This window comes from Cricetulus griseus, chromosome 7 (assembly GCF_003668045.3).
Source record: "Cricetulus griseus strain 17A/GY chromosome 7, alternate assembly CriGri-PICRH-1.0, whole genome shotgun sequence".
Taxonomy (NCBI): Eukaryota; Metazoa; Chordata; class Mammalia; order Rodentia; family Cricetidae; genus Cricetulus; species Cricetulus griseus.
In genome coordinates, this window is record NC_048600.1 from 11879787 (window position 1) to 11902094 (window position 22308).

Sequence of the window (22308 nt, forward strand, 5' to 3'; positions counted from 1 at the left end):
GCATGCCATAATCAGGGCTCAGAAAAGTAAAGACAAAGAAAGAACCCTGAAAGCAACTGGATAGGCCGCTGTCTCTAAAGAATCATGCAATGAATGATAATGGGTTTCCCATCAGAAATTCTGCAGGCCCAAAGATGAGCTTCCAGAACACATCTCATAAGCAATGATGAAGACAGAGAGTAGGGACACAGAGAACTGTTAGAGCCCCATTCAGCCATCAACAGTAGCAACCCATGATGGCCAAAGGCTCCAGGAGCTTGGAGGGGAAGAGAGTCAACTCCTTATCACACAGCTCTAGCTCAGCCCTCAAAAGAAAGATCCAGTCCCCCTTTCCCCCGCCCCTGCTCCCACCCTTAGAGATGCTCAAGAAGCCAGAGAACCTTCCAAATTATTCTCTACAGATCTGGGCTCTTCCCACACCAACCCTCATGCATCTACCAACCCTACCAAGAGCCTTTACATCTCAGAGATTCTGGAATGAGAAGGAAATGGAAGACTGTCCCTGAACTCCAGGTAATCGCATGCTGTCTTCCAGCTTGTCTAGAAGCATGTCCTTGGCCAGGCCTGCCCAGGGCCAGTACTCCGGCCCAGCAGTTCCCCAGCTGAGCTTTGTAGAACAAATGTGAAAGCAGAAGTGAAAGTTTGTATGGAGAAGGAAGCATAGACAACATGAACGGAAATGCCACTGTGTTTGTTTCTTACCTCTCAGAGCCTTTAGCATGCTCTTGGAACTTGGGTGGGGGAGGGGGTGGTCAGCTGATCACCAATAGGGTTGGAACATGAAGCACCCTCCAAGTCCATAAATTATGGAGACCAGTTTGTTCATGAAAGACCAGAGTTTTAAAGAACCCTTGTGAATCTCAGCTCTCATACATTTCAAAGTTTTCCAGGCAATAAACCAGAACTTGATGTCCACAGATGCAATTAACAAATGCATTATTTAGTTCAGATACAAATATTGTACCACTTAAGGCCATAGGAAAAATCAGATCCCCAGGAAAATGTCCACATTTGTCCAGGTCTCTCTCTCTCTCTCTCTCTCTCTCTCTCTCTCTCTCTCTCTCTCTCTTTCTCTCTCTCTCTCTCAGATCCAGGAACATCCTCATTGATCCCCTCAAGCCACCACCAGAAGAAAAAGAAGTTCTCATCACAAGGAAGTTTGCTAAAGATGTGCCCATCCTCACTGATCCAATTTTAAAACTATAAACAGACACTAACACCAGTCTATTGGAGCGCCTCCCCCAAGTGACTGACAAACACTCCCAGGTTACCAGCCTTGCTGCTTTCAGGTTCCTTTCCATGCTGCCAGTCCCCAGTGGTTCAAACCCTCAGGCTCCTTAGGAGAGAGTGGTGAGTGGGGATGATAAATGCACACATGCTCTAGGAGAGGACAAGCCAGCAGCCCGATGGTTTTTAGGCTCTGGCTCTGACTGATGTGAAAGGGAAAAAAAGACTCTTGTTTCTCATTGTTCACCACGGTGACAGTAACCATGGATATAAATCAATTTTTGGAACCTGTCAGTCGCCAGCTGAATATAAAGAGCATTCTCTCTCGGAGCCATAGGCAGGCAGAGATAGACACAGCAGCCCAGGTGAATGGACACAGAATAAACCTGGTGTCCTTATAACTCATCCATCCTGAGGGATTGTATTACAAGTAAACAGATGACGACAGCAGCCAGGTCTAGAATTTATCATGAAAAAAAAATCATATGTGTGGGGGGGAGCAGAGGCCCTAGATGATGGAGGGAAATAAATATTATTAGAATTAGAAAGCTAGACATGGCTGGATACATCTGTAGGACAAGTGCCTGAGAAGCTGAGGCAGGAAAATAGCTTGGGCATAGAGCACCTGGGCAACAGAGACCCTGTCTCAAAAAGCAAGCAATAAGCAATAATATTAATAATAGCCAGATGGTGGCGGTACACACCTTTAATCCCAGCACTAGGCGGAAAGCAGAGGCAGGTGGATCTCTGTGAGTTTGAGGCCAGTCTGGTCTATAAGAGCTAGTTCCAGGACAGCCAAGAATATACAGAGAAACCCTGTCTTAGAAAATAATAATAATAACCCATACACAAAATCAAGTAAATAAGCCTTTTAAATATATGGCAGTTGGGAACACATATTGCTCTCTCAGAGGGTCTCAGTTTGGTTCACTGAGCAGCTCACATCCACCTTCAACTCCAGCTCCAGGGGATCCTACAGATCTGGCCTCACTGGGCACACATGCATATAGCCACAAACAAATACACAATTTCAAAATAATAAAAACAAGTCTTTTCTAAATGGATTAAATTAAATGTCCTTGGGACAGGAAGAAGAATCGGTTGTGGACCTGGTGCCTACCTGGTCTAGTCTCGACCCTGTGCAGGGCTGGTTCCTGGGCACATTGCAAGCTGCTCTAGCTCCTCCCGCAGCCTTCATCTGAGGTGCTCTATCCAGTCTTCGTTTTGCAGATGGAAAAAGTAGCATTCATAGAAGGTAAGAGGCTTACCAAAGGCCACAAAGGGGTCTGTGGACTAGACCAGCACACCCCAGAGCTTTCAAAGCTCTCAGTTCCTTCACAGGGAAAGGCATGCTGGGTCAGCCCAGGGCCATCTATGCTGGAGACAACAGAGGATAGTTCAAGGCAAGAGCCATCAAGTTTTAATTTGTACTTTTTTTTTAGTAAAGTTATATATTTGTGTTGCTTAAAAAAATAAAACTCACATTAATAAATAAAACTCCAAAGTCTTTGAAATCTGATAATCCATTTTAAAAAATTGTCTGAGGGGCTGGAAAAATGGTTCAGTGGTTAAGAGCACTGACTGCTCTTCCAGAGGATCTGCACCCATATTAGGCAGCTCGCAACTGTCTGTAACTCCAGTTCCAGGGGGTCCATTACCTGTAGTCAAAGCACCAATGCATATAAAATAAAGATTTAAAAAAATAAAGTTATCTGGTTTTGCCCATTCACATAAGCAATGCTTTTTTAAAAACAAGTCACTCAGGAGGCAGAGGCAGGTACATCTACCTCTGTGTTTGAAGCTAGCCTGGTCGACACAGCAAGTTCCAGGCTAGCCAAGGTGGCATAGTGAGACCTTGTCTGAGCCTAATTAATAATTAATTAAAATTAATAAATAAATATGACAGACCCGGAGCTAGAGAGATGGCACAGCAGTTGAGAGCACTTCCTGCTCTTCCAGGGAACTGGAGCTCTGTTCCCAGCATCCATTTTGGGCAGCTCACAATTGCCTCTAAGTCCAGCTCCAGAGGAGCCAACCCCCTCTCCTGGCTGAAGTGGGCAACTGCATACACGTGGCATACACGCATTCAGCACACTCACATACACATGAAGAAAATTAAGTCAAAAGTGTACTCCTGCAATCCCACCGAGAGGCAGAGGGAGGATGAAGCCAGTTTGGACTACCTAACACCTTGCCTCAAAAAGACAAGACCAAAAAAAAACAAAAAATAAGCCCCTTGTGAACCTGAAAATGTATTGTGAGTTTCTAAAACTGAATGCCCTTTTCTCATAAACTTGTACATTTGCAAACCTGGAGACTTTTCAACACAAAACAAATGCAGGTCCCTGTAATACAAGAAATTTCTCTGCCCATTTTGACAATTACCTCTGAAGTGCAATGCTGTCCTGTGAAACCCGTGTGGTGCCACAATTCAGTGGAAATGGGTACAGTCGATGCAGTAGAGCCCCCCTGCTACAGCAGGACAGCCTGGCCTCTCTGTATTTATGTGCATACGGTCACAGAGAACAATCTGGAAGAACGAACACATGCTGTAACATTGGTTTTGAAGCAAATGGGGTGGGGATTATTGGTGATCTTATTTCCACCTGTATTTTAAAACTTTGTAAATGGTATCTATTTGTTTGTTCATTAGTTTGTTTTGAGACAAGGTCTCACTTTATGACTCTGACTGGCCTGGAGCTCTCTTTGTAAAGCAAACAGGCCTCAAACTCACCTCCCTCTGCCTCTCCCGAGTGCTGGGATTAAAGGCATGTGCCACCACCACCCGGTTTAAGACTCCTCCTCCTCCTCCTCCTCCTCCTCTTCCTCTCCTTTTGTTTGTTTTTTGTTTTGTTTTGTTTTTGTTTTTGTTTTTGAGACAAGGTTTCTCTGTGTAACAGCTCTGGCTGTCCTGGAACTCACTCTGTAGACCAGGTTGGCCTCAAACTCACAGAGATCCACCTGTCTCTGTTTGTTTTTGAGACAGTCTCTCTATATAAATAACCTTGGTTGTCCTGGAGCTTGCTTTGTAGACCAAGATGGCCTCATGCTCAACATATCTACCTGCCTCTGTCTTCTGAGTGCTGGGACTAAAATTATGCACCATCACACCTAGATAATTCTTCTCACTTTTCTGTATACTTGAATTTTTCAAAACTTTGGTAAAGAAACCAAGTGAAAACCCAAACTCGACCCCTCACGCTGCCACTGAGCGAATGTGAAATCCCGGCTCTCATGAACAAAGAACAGGAGATCCTGTCCGTTGCTGCACAGCACAGGTGTTTCCACTTCAGGAAATGAGGGGAAACGTGAAGTCTCTGCTGCTTGGCTGTGAGACACTAAGAGTTGCCGACTTGGAATTAGCTGAGGTTAGACCGGTGGGAGTGCATCCAGCTCCTGGATGAGGGAACATCTGCTTCCTCGAGGAACTGCCCACCTCAGAGCAGCTGGAGGGACAGCCATCACCGGAACACCCGGTGTCCTCCAAATGAGGGTGCATTCCTGAAAAGAAAGCCGGAAGCACCACGGGATTTCTGTGGTCAGTTCCAGAAGGCTGGTACCCAAAAATATTTACCAGGAAAGCGTTCTCCTCCAGCCCCACTTCCTGAGGGTGCTGGCCCTCGAATAGACAAGTTGCCCGAAGCAAGGCTGACACCTAGTGGCTCACTTTGGTTTTGACGATTTACACTTGGACCTCCCCCGAAAGAAACCATAACCCGGATAGGCATAGAGAAGCCAGGGAAAACTTCATCGGAACTCCTTGGCTCTAGGCCTAAAAGCACTTCCACAATGTTTCCTTCCTTCCTTCCTTCCCTCCCTGCCTCCCTCCCTCCCTCCCTCCTTCTCTCTCCTCCCCCCCTTTCTTCCTCCCTCCCTCTCTCCTTTGGTTTCTTGCAAGCAGAAATCTCTCCGTAAAACTTAACCAAAGGCCTCAGTTCTACGGAGTTCCATTTACAGTACTCTGGAAAGCATCTATCAAGCAGCTATTGTCCCTGGCTTTCCTTTGAACATCCCTACTTCCTAAAAGACTCTCCTTCAAATGCTAGGACAAAGTAATCTGTATTGGCGTCCCCCATCCCCAAGCTGATCTCTACACAGTTCAACACACTGAAGCAGTTTCATTATCGCCTAAAAAGGTTAAAACTGCAAAATGCTACATACAGTAGCACCCATGTCAGTGGTCCTCAACCTTCCTAACACTGTTCCTCATGTTGTGGTGACCCCCAATCATAAAATTATCTTGTTTCTTCTTCATAACTGTAATTTTGCTACTAGTTATTGTCAAACTAGTTTTGCTACTAGTTTGCTACTAGTTTGTGTATATGCTCACACAAAGAGGAAAATCGCAATGTAAATATCTGATATGCAGAATATTTGATACGTAGCTGGGCGTTGGTGGTGCATGCCTTTAATCCCAGGACTCGGGAGGCAGAGGCAGGGGGAACTCTGTGAGTTCCAGGCCATCCTGGTCTTCAAAGAGAGTTCCAGGAAGTCTCCAAAACCTACAGAGAAACCCTGCCTCGAAAAACAAAAAACAAACAGAATATCTGATATGCAACCCCCAAAAGGGTTGGGACCCACACTTTGAGAACTGCTGATCTGTGTGGAGAAAAAACAACCAATTGTTTCTCACTGGCACATCTGTCTGCACACAGATCCACAGAGAAAATATGGAGGGACCAAACTCCAAAAGAACTGTTAGCTCTGCATGCAGCTGTTCCCAGCTGGGATTCTGGAAGAGAGTAAGAGGCAAAGGGCAGCGGGGCTCTGCAGTAATCCACAGCTTTCATCTCTTTAGAGTGGTTCTCGCCCTTCCCAATGTTGTGACCCTTTAATACAGTTCCTCATGCTGTGCTGACCCCCAACCATAAGATTGTTTTCATTGCTACATCATGACTGTAATTTTGCTACTGTTATGAACCGTAATGTAAATATCTGTTTTCAGATATTTTTTCCCACAGGTGACCCCTGTGAAGAGGTCATTTGACCTGGGGTCATGACCCACGGATTGGAAAACACTGCTTTAGAGCCATGCGTTCTACTTTACTTGCCTACTTTAACACTAGGCTGGGAAGATGGCTCTACAGGTGAAGGTACTTGACTCCAGGCCTGGCAACTGAGTTTAATTCCTGGGATCTACCCACAAGTTGTCTTCTGACCTTAATACACGTGCCATGCCAATACAAGTGCATACATACACACACACACACACACACACACACACACACACACACACAGAGAGAGAGAGAGAGAGAGAGAGAGAGAGAGAGAGAGAGAGAGTGTGTGTATATGCTCACACAAAGAGGAAAATGTAAAGATGATCTACAAGAATGTGATGGTTCACTGCTGTTACAGCTTTGTCTTCCTTCTCTATATCTTTTAGTATTTTCCAATAATGCCATACTTGTAGAAAAATGTTTTTTTTCACTTTACATCTTTTAAGATTATAATTTAATTACATTTCTCCCTTCGTTTCTTCCCTCCAAACCATCACCCCCCATACCACTCTCCTTCAAATTTGTGGCCTCTTTTCTGTTATTGAATGCATGTATGTATACACACACATGTGGTCCATATGTTACCTCTGTTTTCGGGGCAGACTGTTAGGCACTGGACAAGAAATTGGTGTCTTCCTGGGGAAGACCACCTATCTCTCTCACTCCTGCCATTCCACAGTTGTGTATAGTTTTTTTGTGTAGAGTTGAAGGCTTTGTGGTTTTTTCCCTGTCTACTTGGGCATGTCCTTTGTTTTCATCCTTGTTCAGTTCTTGTTTGGGTGGTCATATTAGTGAGACTTTATAGATGTAACATCTGATATTACTAGGAGACACAATCTCACAGCAAAGTCCCTGATCCTCTTAGGATTTTTCTGGCCCCTCTTTGGAATGTTCCCTAAGCCTGAGATGCAGGAGTGTTTTGTATCCACTGGGATCAGGCTCCACAAATTCTGCATTTTGATTGGTTATGGTTTTCTGTATTGATCTCTATCTGTTGCAAAGAGAAATTTTCTTGAGGGGTGAAGACTAGACTTACCTATCTATAAGAATGTTTACTGATTGTTAGGGATTATGCTGGTTTAGTAACTTAGTAGGTTCTCCTTCAATAGCCGTAAGTTAGGTTTCCAGGATCCTCTTTTTGAGTGGGTTTGAATAGCAATTAGAGAGCTGTTGATTATCACCAAGATATGCTTGCCACTATCGTACCTTTACAATCATCATGCCATATGGTAAACTTATTTTTAGCTTTTGAGAATTTTCCACACTGATGTCTACGGGGACTGCACCAGGTTGCACTCCCACCAACAGTGAATGAGGGTTCCCTTTCCCACAGCCCTCCAGTATTTGTTGTTGCTTAGAACACTATGATTTTAAAAACTGAAGTTCACCTTTAAAAAAGAGAGATTTTTGTCTACTCAAGGGGTTAAATTTCTTTAACAGAAATTTTCTCTAAAACCTATCCCTTACCCTTTCCTTCCCATACTGGGAAAATGTGTTAACAAATCAATCTGGAAACATTTCTTTAAGCAGGTCTACACTTGATCCAAGGTTCCCTCAGTTACTGTAACACTGGGTTCTTGCAGCCTCCTTGAGGCAGATGGCACTCTCTTGACTCACACCAAAAAGGGGGGTGGGCTGGGGGACTGATGGTTGTCACACCATGGTGTGAACCCAGAATTTGCACTCCAGCTTCCGTCCCTTGGTTTAATCTCTCTTGATGAATGGAATTGTATTCTGCTGATCCACCTTTCTTATACCCAAATCTTTCACACAGCACCAATTAACAGGCTGCCAGCTGTATATGACTGCCGATACACAGAAATTTACACCTAAAGTTAGAATGTTCATCTTTGTCATGTGTATTTTACCGCAATCAAGAGACAGGGTTCCACCAGACTAGGAATGATTAACAAGATCAAATTCTAGCTGAATCTACTGTCTGTTGGGGGGGGGGTGCTACATGTACTGTTGGGGTACCCATCGTCATACGCCAACTAGCCAGACTCACAACCCTAACCAACAGTCTTAAATAGTACCTAAGGAGACCCAACATACCCAAACAAACCTCAGTGAGGTCACTGTCCTGTTAGGAGAAAAGCTGGGGTTTGAGGGAGAGGACCTAGGATAGTCCTTAATGAAGCCAAGTCATCAAAGCCTGCCACTGGAGAAAGATCACAGCTGTCCCTGGCACCAGCTTTGAAGAGCCCCCTCCATTTCTCTACAATGCCACACTTGGTTCAAAATCAACCATCTAAGGATAAAACTGAGTTTGTGTGTCTTCCCTGTGTAGAAAGAGGACTAAGCTTGCAATCTGCTGAGAGGCCTTTTTTTCTCATAGTGAACTCCAAAGCTTGTTAATCCATTAACAGTCCCTGTGGCTTCATTCCACCGATGCTCTCTGAATTGGTGTCAAATTTTGTCAGCCTAAGCAATACTGCTGAGGTACCACAAAGTCAAGACCACTAGATTAAAAGAAAACTAAATTATATGACTGAGATGCCTTCAAAGAGGGGACCAACAAATGGTCACTTAAATGGGCAACATAAAAACCATTGCTGCCTGGGTGGGTTCAGTAGACCTGTCAATCACAGTTCAAAGAACCTACACCAAGATATAAACACAAATCTGAAGAGCACCAGGACTGGTCAGTTCCTTGCACTTGTGTTCTTCTTGGTGTCCCGTTTTCTTCTTTTTCCCATTCCTATTACTCTCCAGGGAGACTCACAGATGGCTCAGGAGCAATGTCTCATCCATGTCAAGGCCAAATGGCTGGTAGCATCACCTGAGAAGTATCCCCAGTCATAGAAAATAACATAACCAGCAGTGATAACTGAGGATGCTAATTTCAATAGTCATGGTCCTACCAAAAAGTGTGAGCAGTGGTGGTGGACCAGCTATTTGATGCAGGTCACACTTTGCAGCAAACACCAAGTCTAACTTCAAAGCAACAATCCTTCCTAACTCTGTAACTACCATCCTGGCCCAATCACCATCAGGGATTACTTCTATTAGAGTCCTGAAAAACTGGATTCTCAACTGGAAAAGCCAAGGGCTCTGCTCAAACATAACAAGCTCCTCCCCTCAGTTCAGAGGGTAAGCCAGCGTCTGCAATGGTCTACAGGGCCTGTGCTCACTCTTCTGACCTAAACTCATGCACTACTGTTTCTCATGCTGACCTTGAAACATGAACTGCCCTTAGGCCTTTGCTCACCTCCCAGATAACACCCTTGACCATCTCCTACAATGTCCACATCTCTCAATAATTATACTACATTTTACATAATCTACCCCTTCCCTACTCTTGCTTTTATCCCATTTATGTATTAGTTTCTTGAACACGCACACACCCCGATCTCCCTGGCAGACCACAGGCTCTTCACTGTGACAAGGACCTGATGTGACTAACTTGTCTAACTACTTTGGTGTTACACTGGAGGTGTCAGTCCAACTGTGAGGACATTTTGTCAAGGTAAGCACAAAAACAGATGGGAGCCTGGGGCAGAGCAAAACATTTACCTCTTCAACCAGGAAACAAAGCCAAAGAGGAAGAGCCCAGGGTGAGTTCCTTCAACGGCTAAGAACAGGAGTGGGGGTGGGGAAGGGGTAGAGAAACCCTGGCCTTTAAGGCTTCAGCTATTAAGGATATTTCCAAACCATGACAACCAGATGCGTGGGATAGGGGTTCCCATTGTTCAACAACATATACATCAGGCACCTAAATAACTACCAGCATAGTGGACAAAGAGTAAATGTATCATGTTGGCAACTGTCCTTCATAGGGATTATGTTAATTTCACACAAACTAATTTCCAAACCTCAGACCTCTTGTATTAAGAATTCAAAACTTCCAAATAAAGCCTCAACATCTACTCACATAAAAATATATTTCACATCCTCAATGGTTGTTTCTACCTAAGGCAACAATCACAAATCAACAAATTACGGGCACTGTACAACTCATATGAACTCACCAAATACCAAAACAACACACAAGATAGGAATGGTCTAGCTTTAGAGTAAACATGACAACCAACTAGGACATGTGATCATTGACTTAACAATGGTTACAAGCTTCAAAGTTTTTGATGAAAAATCAGGAAAACTCAAGCACACACACACAACCAATTTTCATCGTCTCAACTGGTAGAATACAACAGTGAAATTCTCTATCAATAGGGAAAAAAAATATTGTAGGCCTAACTGGATGTTTCTAAACAAAAAACAGTAAAAGCTTCCCTTGTTGCTATTGTTTTCTCCATGATATCTAATTAAACATAAATGCCTCCTGTGTATGTTTAGAGCCTTGTAATATGGATTTTGCAACCCAACCAGAAATAACCAGACATCACTAACAGATTTAAAATGCCTATTCCTTTCACTGCTGCAAACTTGATTACACAGCAGGCCTTCAAAGTGTGTACTTGTGAATGCTGAGTGAAATCACCTTAAACACCTTCACACCATAATCCCAAACATCCAGCTACATCTTTTCTACACATACAACGAGACACACGCTGGATAAAGATGAGTATTTATTCACTTTACAAAGAGAATGGTATTAAATTGCCATAAACAACTCCATTTATAGACAAATAACAACTGTACATCGCACCAGCAGCTTGCCCAAGATGCTCTTCCTGCTCCAGCTGTGCAGCCTGCTCTGCCTGATAGAGTCCTCCCAGTAACAGGGTTCTTACACATTCACAGGTGGGAAAGTCACCGCATCTGCTCAGCCCTTCTGCAGAAGTGAGCTCTCCATCTGCCCCTTAGTGAGCACTAAGTCAGTATTAGCTCACTCTTTTAAAAACAAGACAAATTACTGGTAATTTGAAAAAGCTGTGTAGCACACCAAAATACTTTTTTATACATACATAAAAAAATCTTGAGTAAGATTTACCATTTTTAAAGATAAACACATACCCTAGCCCTGCCAAGAGTGGGTAATGAAAAGGAAAGAAGACGTTAAATTACTGAATTATAAAAATAGTTTCTTTGGAAAAAAATTCCAGCAAAGGTTATCATATCTAAAACCAAAGAGAAAAAATAAACAATTGTTCTCTGATCCATTAGTAATTTAAATAAAAATGGCAACCTCTTCAAAAGCAGCTGGGTGACGTTTTAAAAAGTCGCAGATAAGAGCATGTCTCATCTATACACGGATAATTCTTTACAATCTACAGACAAGAACACCCTTAATATGGCTAAACCTTTGCTTCTTTAATTACCATTATTTTGTTTTGTTTAAAAAAATATCTCATGACACTTTAAAAAATAAGTGTTATTTTGGGGAAGCACTCCAAATATCCAATCTGACCCAAATCAGATTACCAGTTAGTAAACAAACTAGGAACACTGTGATTTTATTTCTGTAAATCACAACCATTTTCATTTGAATTTTGTTATTCCTTCATGTTTTATGAAAATGTATCAAATCGGGTAAGCCAGATTAAAAATAATTCATTAGTGCTACTTTGGCATCTGGACTAGATGAAAGATACCAACCTGAGATGAGAGCCGACTCCTTCACAAGCGTCCAGTTCCTGTCTTCACCCAAGTCAGTTTATGATAGAACCAATCATACTAGAGTATTATATTATAAAAATATACCATATATTGGACACTCAGGTCAGTACATGGCAAAGTGTATCTATTTACTGTGTAAAGTTTATTAACATTTGAATGAAACACTCTTATTTACACAGTTAAAGTCTGGGGCACTCAGGACAGGAAGGTGGTGTGGCCTCTGTGAACTTGGAAGCATATGACGGCCTCTTGTCTCCTGGCACAGGGCGAGCCTCCCTGGGAGGATGCGGCAGCACTGGGCAAGATGAGCCAGGGTTCACAGTGTGACTGGCTGCTTGTCTTCACTCTTCTTCACTTTCATTTTCAGGATCTAAATCAGAATCTCCATTTAATTCTTTTTCACTTGACCCATCTCTGTCCTCCCCATTCTCTTCTTTATCGTCAGTGTCCTCATCTTCTTCATTGTCTTCATCAACTCCCTCATCCTTTTCACTGTCTTTCTCTTCTTCGTCTTCATCCCAATTATCCTGTCGGAAATAGTAAAGAAAAGTATTTATGAAGGGCCCCTTATAGTGAGAATAAAAGGCAGTTGATCAGAGAACACCACTCACATCGGAATCCTTTTCTGCAATTTCATCATCAGACTCCTCTTCAGAAGACTCTGTAAAGGAAAAGCAGAGTACAGTGCTGAAACACTGTCCAGTACTTATATTAGGCTGTCTCTCACCCATGTGTACTAATCAAGGGATTTTTTCTTTGTTGTTTGCATGGGATCTTATGTGGCCCAGGCAGGCCTGGAACCTGTAGTCTCCCTGCCTCAATCCCCCAAGTGCTGAGATTACAGGTGCTAGATATACTTTCTAAATCTAGCTTCTAATTTTACTATTCTGTTTTTTTTAACATTTACTTTAAATTGTATGTGTGTATGCCTGTGCACACCCATAAGTGTAACTGAGAGTAGAAACACAGGGGTACCAGGGAGCTAAAGTTACAGGCAGTTGTAAGCAATCTAATGTGGATGGTGGGAACCAAACATGGCTTGTCTCCAAGAACAAGACACACTCTAAATTCTTGAGCCATCTCTAGTCCTAAATTTAAAACATATGCATATAAAAAAAATATTATGTTTATCATTTCAAAGTAAGTACCAAACCCCTATAAAAATCCCATCTTAAAAGTATTCAGCCATTTCTAGGCAACAAAATAGACACTGTGGGTGTGTAAAAGAACACAAGAAATGATTCAGTTTCTTGGTTTGTGACCCGTAACTAAAGTACTGGTAACAGAAAAAACTGCTATGTTAAAATGTACAGTTTTGAGAAATGAAACATTCAAATGTGTAAAACAATAGAGGTAAGATTATTACCTAAGTACCATGAGAAATATACGAAAGAACAGAATGAGGCTCTCATATAGGACAGTAAGAAAACTGACCTGCACTGATGGACCCCACACAAATGTGGTGTGAAACTGAACTCAGCCTCACATGTTGTCACATCCAGTTCAAAAAAATGTCAGCTTTTACAAGACACACTAAATGACCCAAGAGGCAGCACATCCACAACCACCAGAGCACTCTGCAGTGTCAAATGGCCTCTCATTAGCCAGTCTCCAGCATCAGAGGCTCTCAAAGACTTTCACAAACCAGACTTATAACACACCTACACTGTATCCGAGGAAGGGAGTATCTATCTATTATCCCTTGAAGGCTTAATAAAATCAGCCACAAAACTTCGACTAGATATTTGTCAGGGGGTTGATTGCGTTTATTTTATTACATGTATGGTGTGTGTGCTCGTGCACGAGTGTCTTAGAACCCATATGCAAGTTAAGAGACATCTTTGGGAGTCAGTTCTCTCCTACCACCATGTGGGTCCTGAGGATTGAACTGGCCTCTAACAAGTACATTTTAGAGCAAATGGCTTTGAAGTCAGTTTTGGTCACTGACATTCCTAATCACTAATGCCATAGTCTCCTACTTTCAGGCTCTTATTCGACTGCCACCCCAGTCAGCAGATCACACATTTGCCTCATCTCCTTCTGGTTTGTCAGGGCCTTGACTGTTTCAATAAGGGAGATGTGACAGAAGACGTCACATGTTCTCATTTATATGCAGAAACTAGGTTTAAATGCATGTGTACAAACACAAACTACATGTGTTGTACAAGTCACCAAAATGGGAACTAGAGACAGTGGAACATGTGATCACAAAGCAGAACAGAGGACTAACCAGCTAAGGGGAGGTGACATGGAATAAGGCAGCAGGGTGTGGAACAAGAGAAAACTATGACGACACATAGATTTGAAGATTCCATGACAAAACCCATCACTCTACAAGCTAACCTAAAGCATTAAGAGGAGGAGGAGAAAAAAAAAAAAAAGAAAGAAAGAGCTTATGTAGGCATTTCTACAGAACCGAATTGCTGGGGGAAAAAAAACCAACAACAAAAAAACTATCCAAGCAGCCTCTACCCCAACTTTTTTACCTTCTTCATACACCAACTTTGCCTTCTGTCCAGGGGAAGGCATTTTTTTCGTTTTTTCTGATGCTGTAACCTGGAAGACAATTATGAAACAATAAGTTTATCTCAAGTATAGCCAACATCATAACCAGCTCCCCAACATTCAGCTTGTTTACCCTCCCCCACTGGACTTTCCCAGAAGAATGGACGGCCCAAATAAAATTTGGAACACAGAAAAAATATAAAAGGGAAACCACATGGTGTGCTCAAGGCCAGCCTAGGGGAGGGGTGAGAGAATGACCACAAATGGGGAGGGGTACAGTTAGTGTTCCCACTGTCACTAGGAAACACTTCCGGGTTAAAGCCTGGATTCTGATTTGACAACTTCTTACTGAACTTGAGTCTGTTACTACTTGAGTCAATCCTCAGCCTCTCTTCTCCACTCTATCACACCCAAGTCTGAGGCTAGAAATCATTGGATTTTGCTCACTTGTGTGATGAGAAGAATCAGCTTTCCATGCAGGTGTGAGAGTTTCTGGAAAGTTTTGACTCTGCTTTCCATGAGCTGGTAGAGGGTCCCCAGCTGGTGCACCAGGTCAGGCAACTAGAAAAACAAATGGGCAAACAAATGACACCACTTGACAACATCACCACATTCTGAAGAGGGACACATACAAATCATGTTCAGCCTTCACAGGAGCTAGCGCCTACACAAGAACCTGTCAGAAGCACTTCTAGGGACATAGTCTAGTAACATGACAAACTTTCAAAGGCCCTTGATATCCTGGCAGGAAAAAAATAACTTCAAAAACAGCATAAATCACCACTACTACCAGGAACCTTTGATCTCAGAGCTTGGGAGGCAGAGGCAGGTAGATCTCTTGTGAGTTCGAGGCTAGCTTGGCCTACAGAGGAAATTTCAGAACAGCCAGGGTTACACACAGAGAAACCATCTGGAGGTGGGAGTGGGGAGCGAGGGAGGGGATCAACTCATCAGCTAGAACAGGTGGCAGGGAGAACTCCTGCATACTGAAACTATTTCAGATAAGATCAACACAGGGTAGATAATAAAAATCTTCCAGCACAATCTTAGCTGAAAGGACTACCTCTGAATCTTACCCATTTCTAGTACATCACCTACACCTGCCATAGGCTCTGGAGCACCAGAAGCTTCCCCACACATGTGCTTGTGGTTTCACACATATGAATGCATACTATTTACATGTTATGGGGGGAGGGGACCTACAACATAACTGTGGGTGGTCATTTTTTAAAGTTATATGCTACAATCTTTTGGGGAAAAACGCTAGGCAAATAAAATGACAATTTTATTTTTTGTTTAAAATGTAACTGATAGCTAAGTGTGGAGGCTCATGCTTATAAATGCAGCACTTAGGAAACTCAGGCAGGACTGGCTGGGGTACAGAACCAGACTAATCCACAAAGTGAGTTCCAGGCCAGGCCAAGCTACAAAACACTGCCTCAAAAAGAACCTCATAATGGGGGCTGCAGACATCAGTTAGCAGTTAGAGAACTCAGGTTTGGTTCCCAGCACCCACATGGTGGCTCACAACCATTGGTAACTCCAGTTCCAGGAAATCCAATGCTCTCTTCTGATCTCCACAGGCCATGTGGGAGATGTCTCGATAGATAGATAGATAGATAGATAGATAGATAGATAGATAGATAGATAGATAGATAGACAGACAGACAGACAGACAGACAGACGCACACGCACACGCACACACAACTCATAACACAGGTCAGTGAAATGGCACAGTAAAGGTATTTGCTGCTAAGCCTAATGACCTGAGTTTGATTCCCAAAACCTGTATTAGGATAGAGTCAAGTTTTCTTCTGACCTCCACTCATGCCGTGGCATAGGCAATCCCCAACACATATACACCAATAAATTATTTTCTTAAAATAAAAAACTCAAGCTGAGCGGTGGTAGCACACACCCTTAATCCCAGTGCTCGGGAGGCAGAGGCAGGCAGATCTCTATGAATTCAAGGTCAGCCTGGTCTAAAGAGCAATTTTCAAGACAGCTAGCTACGCAGAAAAACCCTGTCTTGGGGGAAAAGAAAAAAGGCGGAAAAAAATTATGTTCCTTATTAGGCACGGTAATAGTCCTGACACTCAAGCAGAGGCAGACAGATCTTTTTCAGTTCAAGGCTAGCCTGGTCAATCTACATGGCAAGCTCTAGTCCAGACAGAGCTATATAGTGAAACCCCATCTCAAAAATATATATGATTGATGATGGTGACGACGATGAAATAATAAAGAAACTCTCTAAAGGAAGCAAAGGGTGGTTTTACTTTCTAGCCCATACCAAAGCCCAACCATTCACCCTCACAAGACTTACCGTGGATAGGTATGATGCATGAATCGTCAGCACACACTTCAGCCACTGAACCATTAAAACAGCACTAACAAAAAAGAGAAACCCAAGTGAAGGTCAGTTCACTGATTCACAAGGGCACACAGCTAGAACAGGAAATCTGGGAAGGTAACCATAAAGTACATTTCCCAGGTCTTTCATTCTGCCATGGAATCTAGCAGATTTCAGGAAAGATTTAGCTTTTGCATGTTAAAATAGCAAGTAGGACAACCTTCACCTCCCAAAAAAAGAATGAATATTTCAAGACTAAAGGCCAGGCTTTACCTCATATAACTAATTTATAACAGGACAGTATCAATCATCCAGAAAGGGTGGAATGATTTTCCATGTTATAACCACATCTCAGTGCAATAAATTTGTTCACTATTGGGACAAAAAGCAAAGCCTTCCACACTAACAGGCAAATAGGACCAAACTCTGTAATGTGACCCTAAGGACTTCTTTAGATTTCCTCCTTTGTGAGATCATAAGGCTAAGGGAGCCTATATAAAAAACAAATGAGAAAAAACCTGGAGGAGGCTAGAGAGATAAAGTACAGCAGTGCTTTTGTATAACCCCTAGTCAGCTAAGCTAACCAGATCTGCAAGTTCAGTGAGATACTACATCTCAAAACATAAAGACACCAGTTTCTGGCTGCCCCAAACACGTGGTGTTGCATCTATATATATATATACATGTACACACAGCTAATGTTATAAACTAGTCAATGCTCTTAACCTCTGAGCCATCTCTCCAGCCCCCAATTGCACTGCATTTTAAGACTCTGTGTCTGCTTTTAGTCACTTTAGCTCAGGTTTCCCTTCAGGTACAGTCTAATAAATTCTTTCCTGTTTTTTACATTTATATTTTAGACTCATTTAGCTTACGTATATGGATGTTTTATTTGCATGTACAAGTTTTTGTTTGTTTGGGTTTTATTTGTTTTTTAAAGAAAACCACAATAAAAATCACTTAGCAATAACTTAAACATTGGAGTGAGGCAATACATGATACAAGAATTCTTTTGGAATCTGAGGTTAAGGCCTTAGAATCTAGGGTAAGCACTCAACTCTGGACACTGCTATTTTTATTTCATCTATAAAACAGCAATTCAGCTCAGAGTGATAACACACACCTTTACCAGGGCAGGAAAACACTGAGCTCTAGGCCATTCTAAATTACATAGTAAGGCTCTGTCTCAAACACAAAGAAACTTAAGTTGCAGAAACAGCTTACCTATTGGGGTGTCCTTGCAATCTCTTTGTAAGCTAAAGAAGAAAAAACACTGTTAACATCAGCAGTGCAAAGACCACCTTTCTCATCAATTACCCAGATGCAATAATGGCTATACAAGCCATTCCACCTAGCAGTACAGTTTTATTCAACACAACATATTTGAATTCATTCTCATAACAGTAATCACAAGACAGAAGAAATAGAGGCTAGGGTTCTGTAGGCAGGTACATGGAGATCAAATACAGACTGGTGATTTCCCTGTAAATAGGAAGGTATTGGAAGGGGCATACAGAGTCACTGCTAATGAGTACAAGATTCTTTTTGGAATGACAATTGGACAATCTATGAAAAGCAACTGCATTGTACACTAGAAAAGATTAAACAGCATTTCCATTTAAAAAATGCATAAAAAATTTAAAATATAGGAAATGCAAGGAGGGAAAATTTTAATTTGGAATAGACAATAACCGGATACATGAATAGACTTTTCTATTTTCTAAAATTTTCCTACCAATGATATAAAAACAGGATACACTGTTACCAAAACCAGTCTCATAAAACACTTCATCATGTCAAACAAATATAACTCAAGTACAATGTCTACTTACCAAGTATTCATTCTGTCTTTAGGTCTAATATTTGATAATGGGTACCCACTCTTTCAATGTTTCAGCACAATCATATTTTTGTATAGTAAAAGTATATTGTAATATGTGCTTTTGAAGGAGAAAGTTGCTTCCCTGCTGTAACTAATGACTAAAAACTGAACTGAATTCAGCATATGCACAGTCTCAGCACTCTACCTTCTCTGACACCCAGAATGAATACAGACTCTGAGTCTCACCTGGTACCATTTAGTGTTTGGGTGCCGCCACACTGCATTCCCTAGCTTAGCCTTGCTGCTCCTGCCTTGTTAATACTTTGCTTATTGCCTTACAAGCAAAGGCAGGACCAGCTCTTGCAGGAACTATGCAAGTTACTTCTGGGGTCAGAGGCTGGACCACTGGGTAATCTTCCTCTCCAATGCCACATTCCAATCAGAGAAAATAAAACATGTAATAGTTCCAATATTATTTTAAGAGTAGCACACAAGGTGGGAAACAACGGGGAAAAAAAAAAGGTTTGGGGCTCTGTGTTGGGGTATTCTACTGTCCACAGTATTCTGTGTCTCACTTGAAATGGCAGCAGTTACCTCTTGCAACAATGGGATAACAGCATGCAAGGGCATCCTTAGCACGGTCTTCTTTATTAGGTTTATATTCCTAGTTTGAAGCACTTTCTGCAAGAAAATAAAATGGCAATTAAGATGAGCATATTTCTAATAAGGACACTGAAAAACCTTATGTAACTGAAAACAGATCAAGGCAATAAAGTACTGATTGAACTGGGCAAATCAGGTTGGAAATCAGGTTAAGTTGCCTTCAGATAGCACTCAAAAGAACATCTAGACATTTAAATCCAAGAATGTGCCATTTAGGGGTGTTCTCCAACTTCCGCCTCACTGTCTCCTTATAGAGTGAGTTGAACAAGTTTGTTTCAAAAGAAAAAGAAACTCTTTTAAATTGTCACCATTTGATAAAAATTTAACTCAATCAAATGATAACAACAGATGCTTCAACCAAAGCCCTTGAAAGCCAGATTCGTCCCTGGGTTGTAGAAAAAAGCAACTGAACGGACTAGAACTAAACCTATGTCCTCTGGGCAGTATTCCCAGCCACAGTCAGACTGCTTCACAGAAGCAGGAAAGGAGGGGATGGGAGAAAAGAGTCCGTTACGTCTCTGATACACCCGTCCTCTTAAAAACTTTTAAATCTAAGCAACAGAGAGGTCCCAAAGGTAAACATTAGAAAGAGGTTTCCTGTTTTCTCCAAGTTCTTGGAATCCGTTCAGAATCCTTAGCAGATTTTCTTAGAAAAATGACTTTTACACCAACCTGATTCTACCAAATAATAGTTAAACTCTCACACAATTACAAGATTTCATAGACTATAATATATATTCTAATTTTACACACAATCACTGGGAAATTGAGACACAGAATGTCTTAATCTAATAGTTCTTGATTAAGCTAATTTTATTTTCAAATAAGCAATATATAAGATTCAAAGCAAAATATGAAGTTGGCATGCACCTGCAATACCAGCTACCTGGGGGCTGAGGTAGTAAGATCACAAATTCCAGGCCAGCCTGGTCAACTTACCAAGATTCTGTCTCAGATTTTTAATGTTCTAAAGGGCAGAACACTTGACTAGTACACATAAAGACAGGGACTTGATCTCAGCACTTCTTAAAAAACAAAAGAAACAAACAAAACACCAGCCAGGCAGTGGTGGCTTATGCTTTTAATCCCAGCACTTGGGAGGCAGAGACAGGTGGATCTCTGTGAGTTGGAGGCCAGCATGGTCTATAAGAGCTAGTTCCAGGACAGCTTCCAAAGCTACAGAGAGACTCTGTCTTGAAAAAAAAAAAAGAAAAGAAAGAAAGAAAAGAAAAGAAAAAAAAAGCTGCAATTATATAATTCCCAGACTTCTGGAAGCTGAGGCAGAAATATCACAAGTTTAAGGCCAGCCTGGACCGAATAGTTATATCCTGACTCAACAACAAAAAACCTAAGATGTGACTCAGTGAGAGTACTTGCTTAGCACTTACAAGCCCTGAGTTTGATCCCTAGCAGTACAAAAACAAACAAGAAAAAACTACTCCACTGAAAGCATAATGTGCTGATTATAACTTTTAACAATAATACTGAAGATATTTGATGACTTTAAATATTCCTAAAATAATCCCTTTATTATAAATCTGTGATTTTGAAATTCTAATCATCTAGAAGCTACCAGAAACATCTGGGGATAGTCACAATTTTGTCACATTTCAAATGTCTACTCACACCAAGCTTACTGCCTTAACCATGCAAGAGGCATGGTGGAGCTTTAGGAAACATAAAATACTCCAGCCTGTCATGCCAAGATTTATACTAAGCTCGATCACATTCTACTACTGTCTGTTGCTTTCTTTGTGGTTTGGTAAATAAACCTATTTTCCTATTGGGGGGTGGGGGTGCACTGCAGAGAGAGAGAGAGAGAGAGAGAGAGAGACAGTGATGATATGCCTGTAATCCCAGCCAGCACCTAAGGGACAGAAACAGTTATGTATTTAAGAATATATATACATAACAACAATTAAAGAAATAGAGGTCTCGTATCTGAGACAGATGGGGTGGGATGGGGAGGGTGATGCATGGGAAAGGCTGGAGGAAAGAAAGGAAAGGGAGGAAATGTTTAAAAAAGAAAAGCAAAAGAGAAACCCTGTCTGGAAAAACCAGAAAGAAAGAAAGAAAGAAAGAAAGAAAGAAAGAAAGAAAGGAAGGAAGGAAGGAAGGAAGGAAGGAAGGAAGGAAGGAAGGAAGGAAGGAAGGAAAGCAAGGCAAGAGGGTATCTGCAAGTTAAAGACCAACCTGGGCTTTACAATGAGACCTGCCCAAATAAAAACAAAACCATTTTTTTTAAAGCTGGGAATGTGGTTCAGTGGTTGAGTGCTTGCTTAGCACGAAGAAGGCCACAGGCCTGTAATCCCAAAACTGGGAAATTCAAGTCATTGCCAACTACATCATGAGGTCAGCTTGGGGGTGGGAGGAGGAAGAAGGGGGAGATAGAGGAGGAAGGGGGGAGGGAGGGAGGGCCAGGCAGTGGTGGCACACACATTTAATCCCAGCACTCAGGAGACAGAAACAGGTGGCTCTATGAGTTCTGGGGCAGCCTGGTCAAGAAAGAGAGTTGCCCCAGGACAGCCAGGGTTACATAGAGAAACCATGGGAGGAGGGAGACACGACCCCACACATAAAACAAGCAGCTATAATAGTTTTCTCAAGGCCATGTTTAAAGAAATAGCCCTATAAACCAGTTATAACTACCAAGAAGATGACACTAGCAATGACTTTTTCTTCCTCTTACAATTTCACTGCAACACAACTGAGCATAAATAAAACACATATAAAGGTACAATATTTCATCAATGTGACAAGCACATTGTCCTAGGAAACAGTTAAGTTCTATCAACCTCAAGTTTCCTTGAGCATTTTACAATCTCCTTCCTTTAAATTCCACCCCACCACAGCTACTGTACTATGTACTGGTACTTGTTTTCCAGAATCAATTACACAATAGTCTCCCTTTTTGCCAGACTTCACCCTCAGAGCACACACTTGAGTCATCCATTGTCTGCACTGGCAATGAACATTCTCATGCAAGACTCTGCAAGAACACACTTGATAATCTCTTGATGAATAGGTGGGAACAGAACATGGGGATTGCATGGGAAGTGCATTCTTCATTTTTAATAAACTCAAACTGTTCTTCCACAGTGGCTGTTTCACACTGCCAACAGTAGGGCATGGTTTTCAACTGCTAAATACCCTGACAACACAATGTTATCTTTTTAATTTTAAACAACCTATAGCAGATATGTAGTATCATCTCACTGAGA

At 41.9% G+C, this 22308-nt stretch overlaps 1 protein-coding gene across 1 annotated transcript in view; it reads right to left on the reverse strand.

Annotated features, from left to right (window-relative positions):
• Positions 1-10739: 10739 nt before the first annotated feature.
• Wdr43 (WD repeat domain 43) overlaps positions 10740-22308 on the reverse strand; it is a 37617-nt gene continuing 26048 nt past the window's right edge. Inside the window, exons 12-18 of the mRNA XM_027424420.2 lie at positions 19019-19105; positions 17827-17858; positions 16576-16639; positions 14700-14813; positions 14234-14303; positions 12359-12408; positions 10740-12274 (exon numbers count right to left, since the gene is read on the reverse strand). Of these exons, the coding sequence (XP_027280221.1) occupies positions 12089-12274; positions 12359-12408; positions 14234-14303; positions 14700-14813; positions 16576-16639; positions 17827-17858; positions 19019-19105 (603 nt within the window). The 3' untranslated portion in view covers positions 10740-12088. The remainder of the gene's footprint in view (positions 12275-12358; positions 12409-14233; positions 14304-14699; positions 14814-16575; positions 16640-17826; positions 17859-19018; positions 19106-22308) is intronic.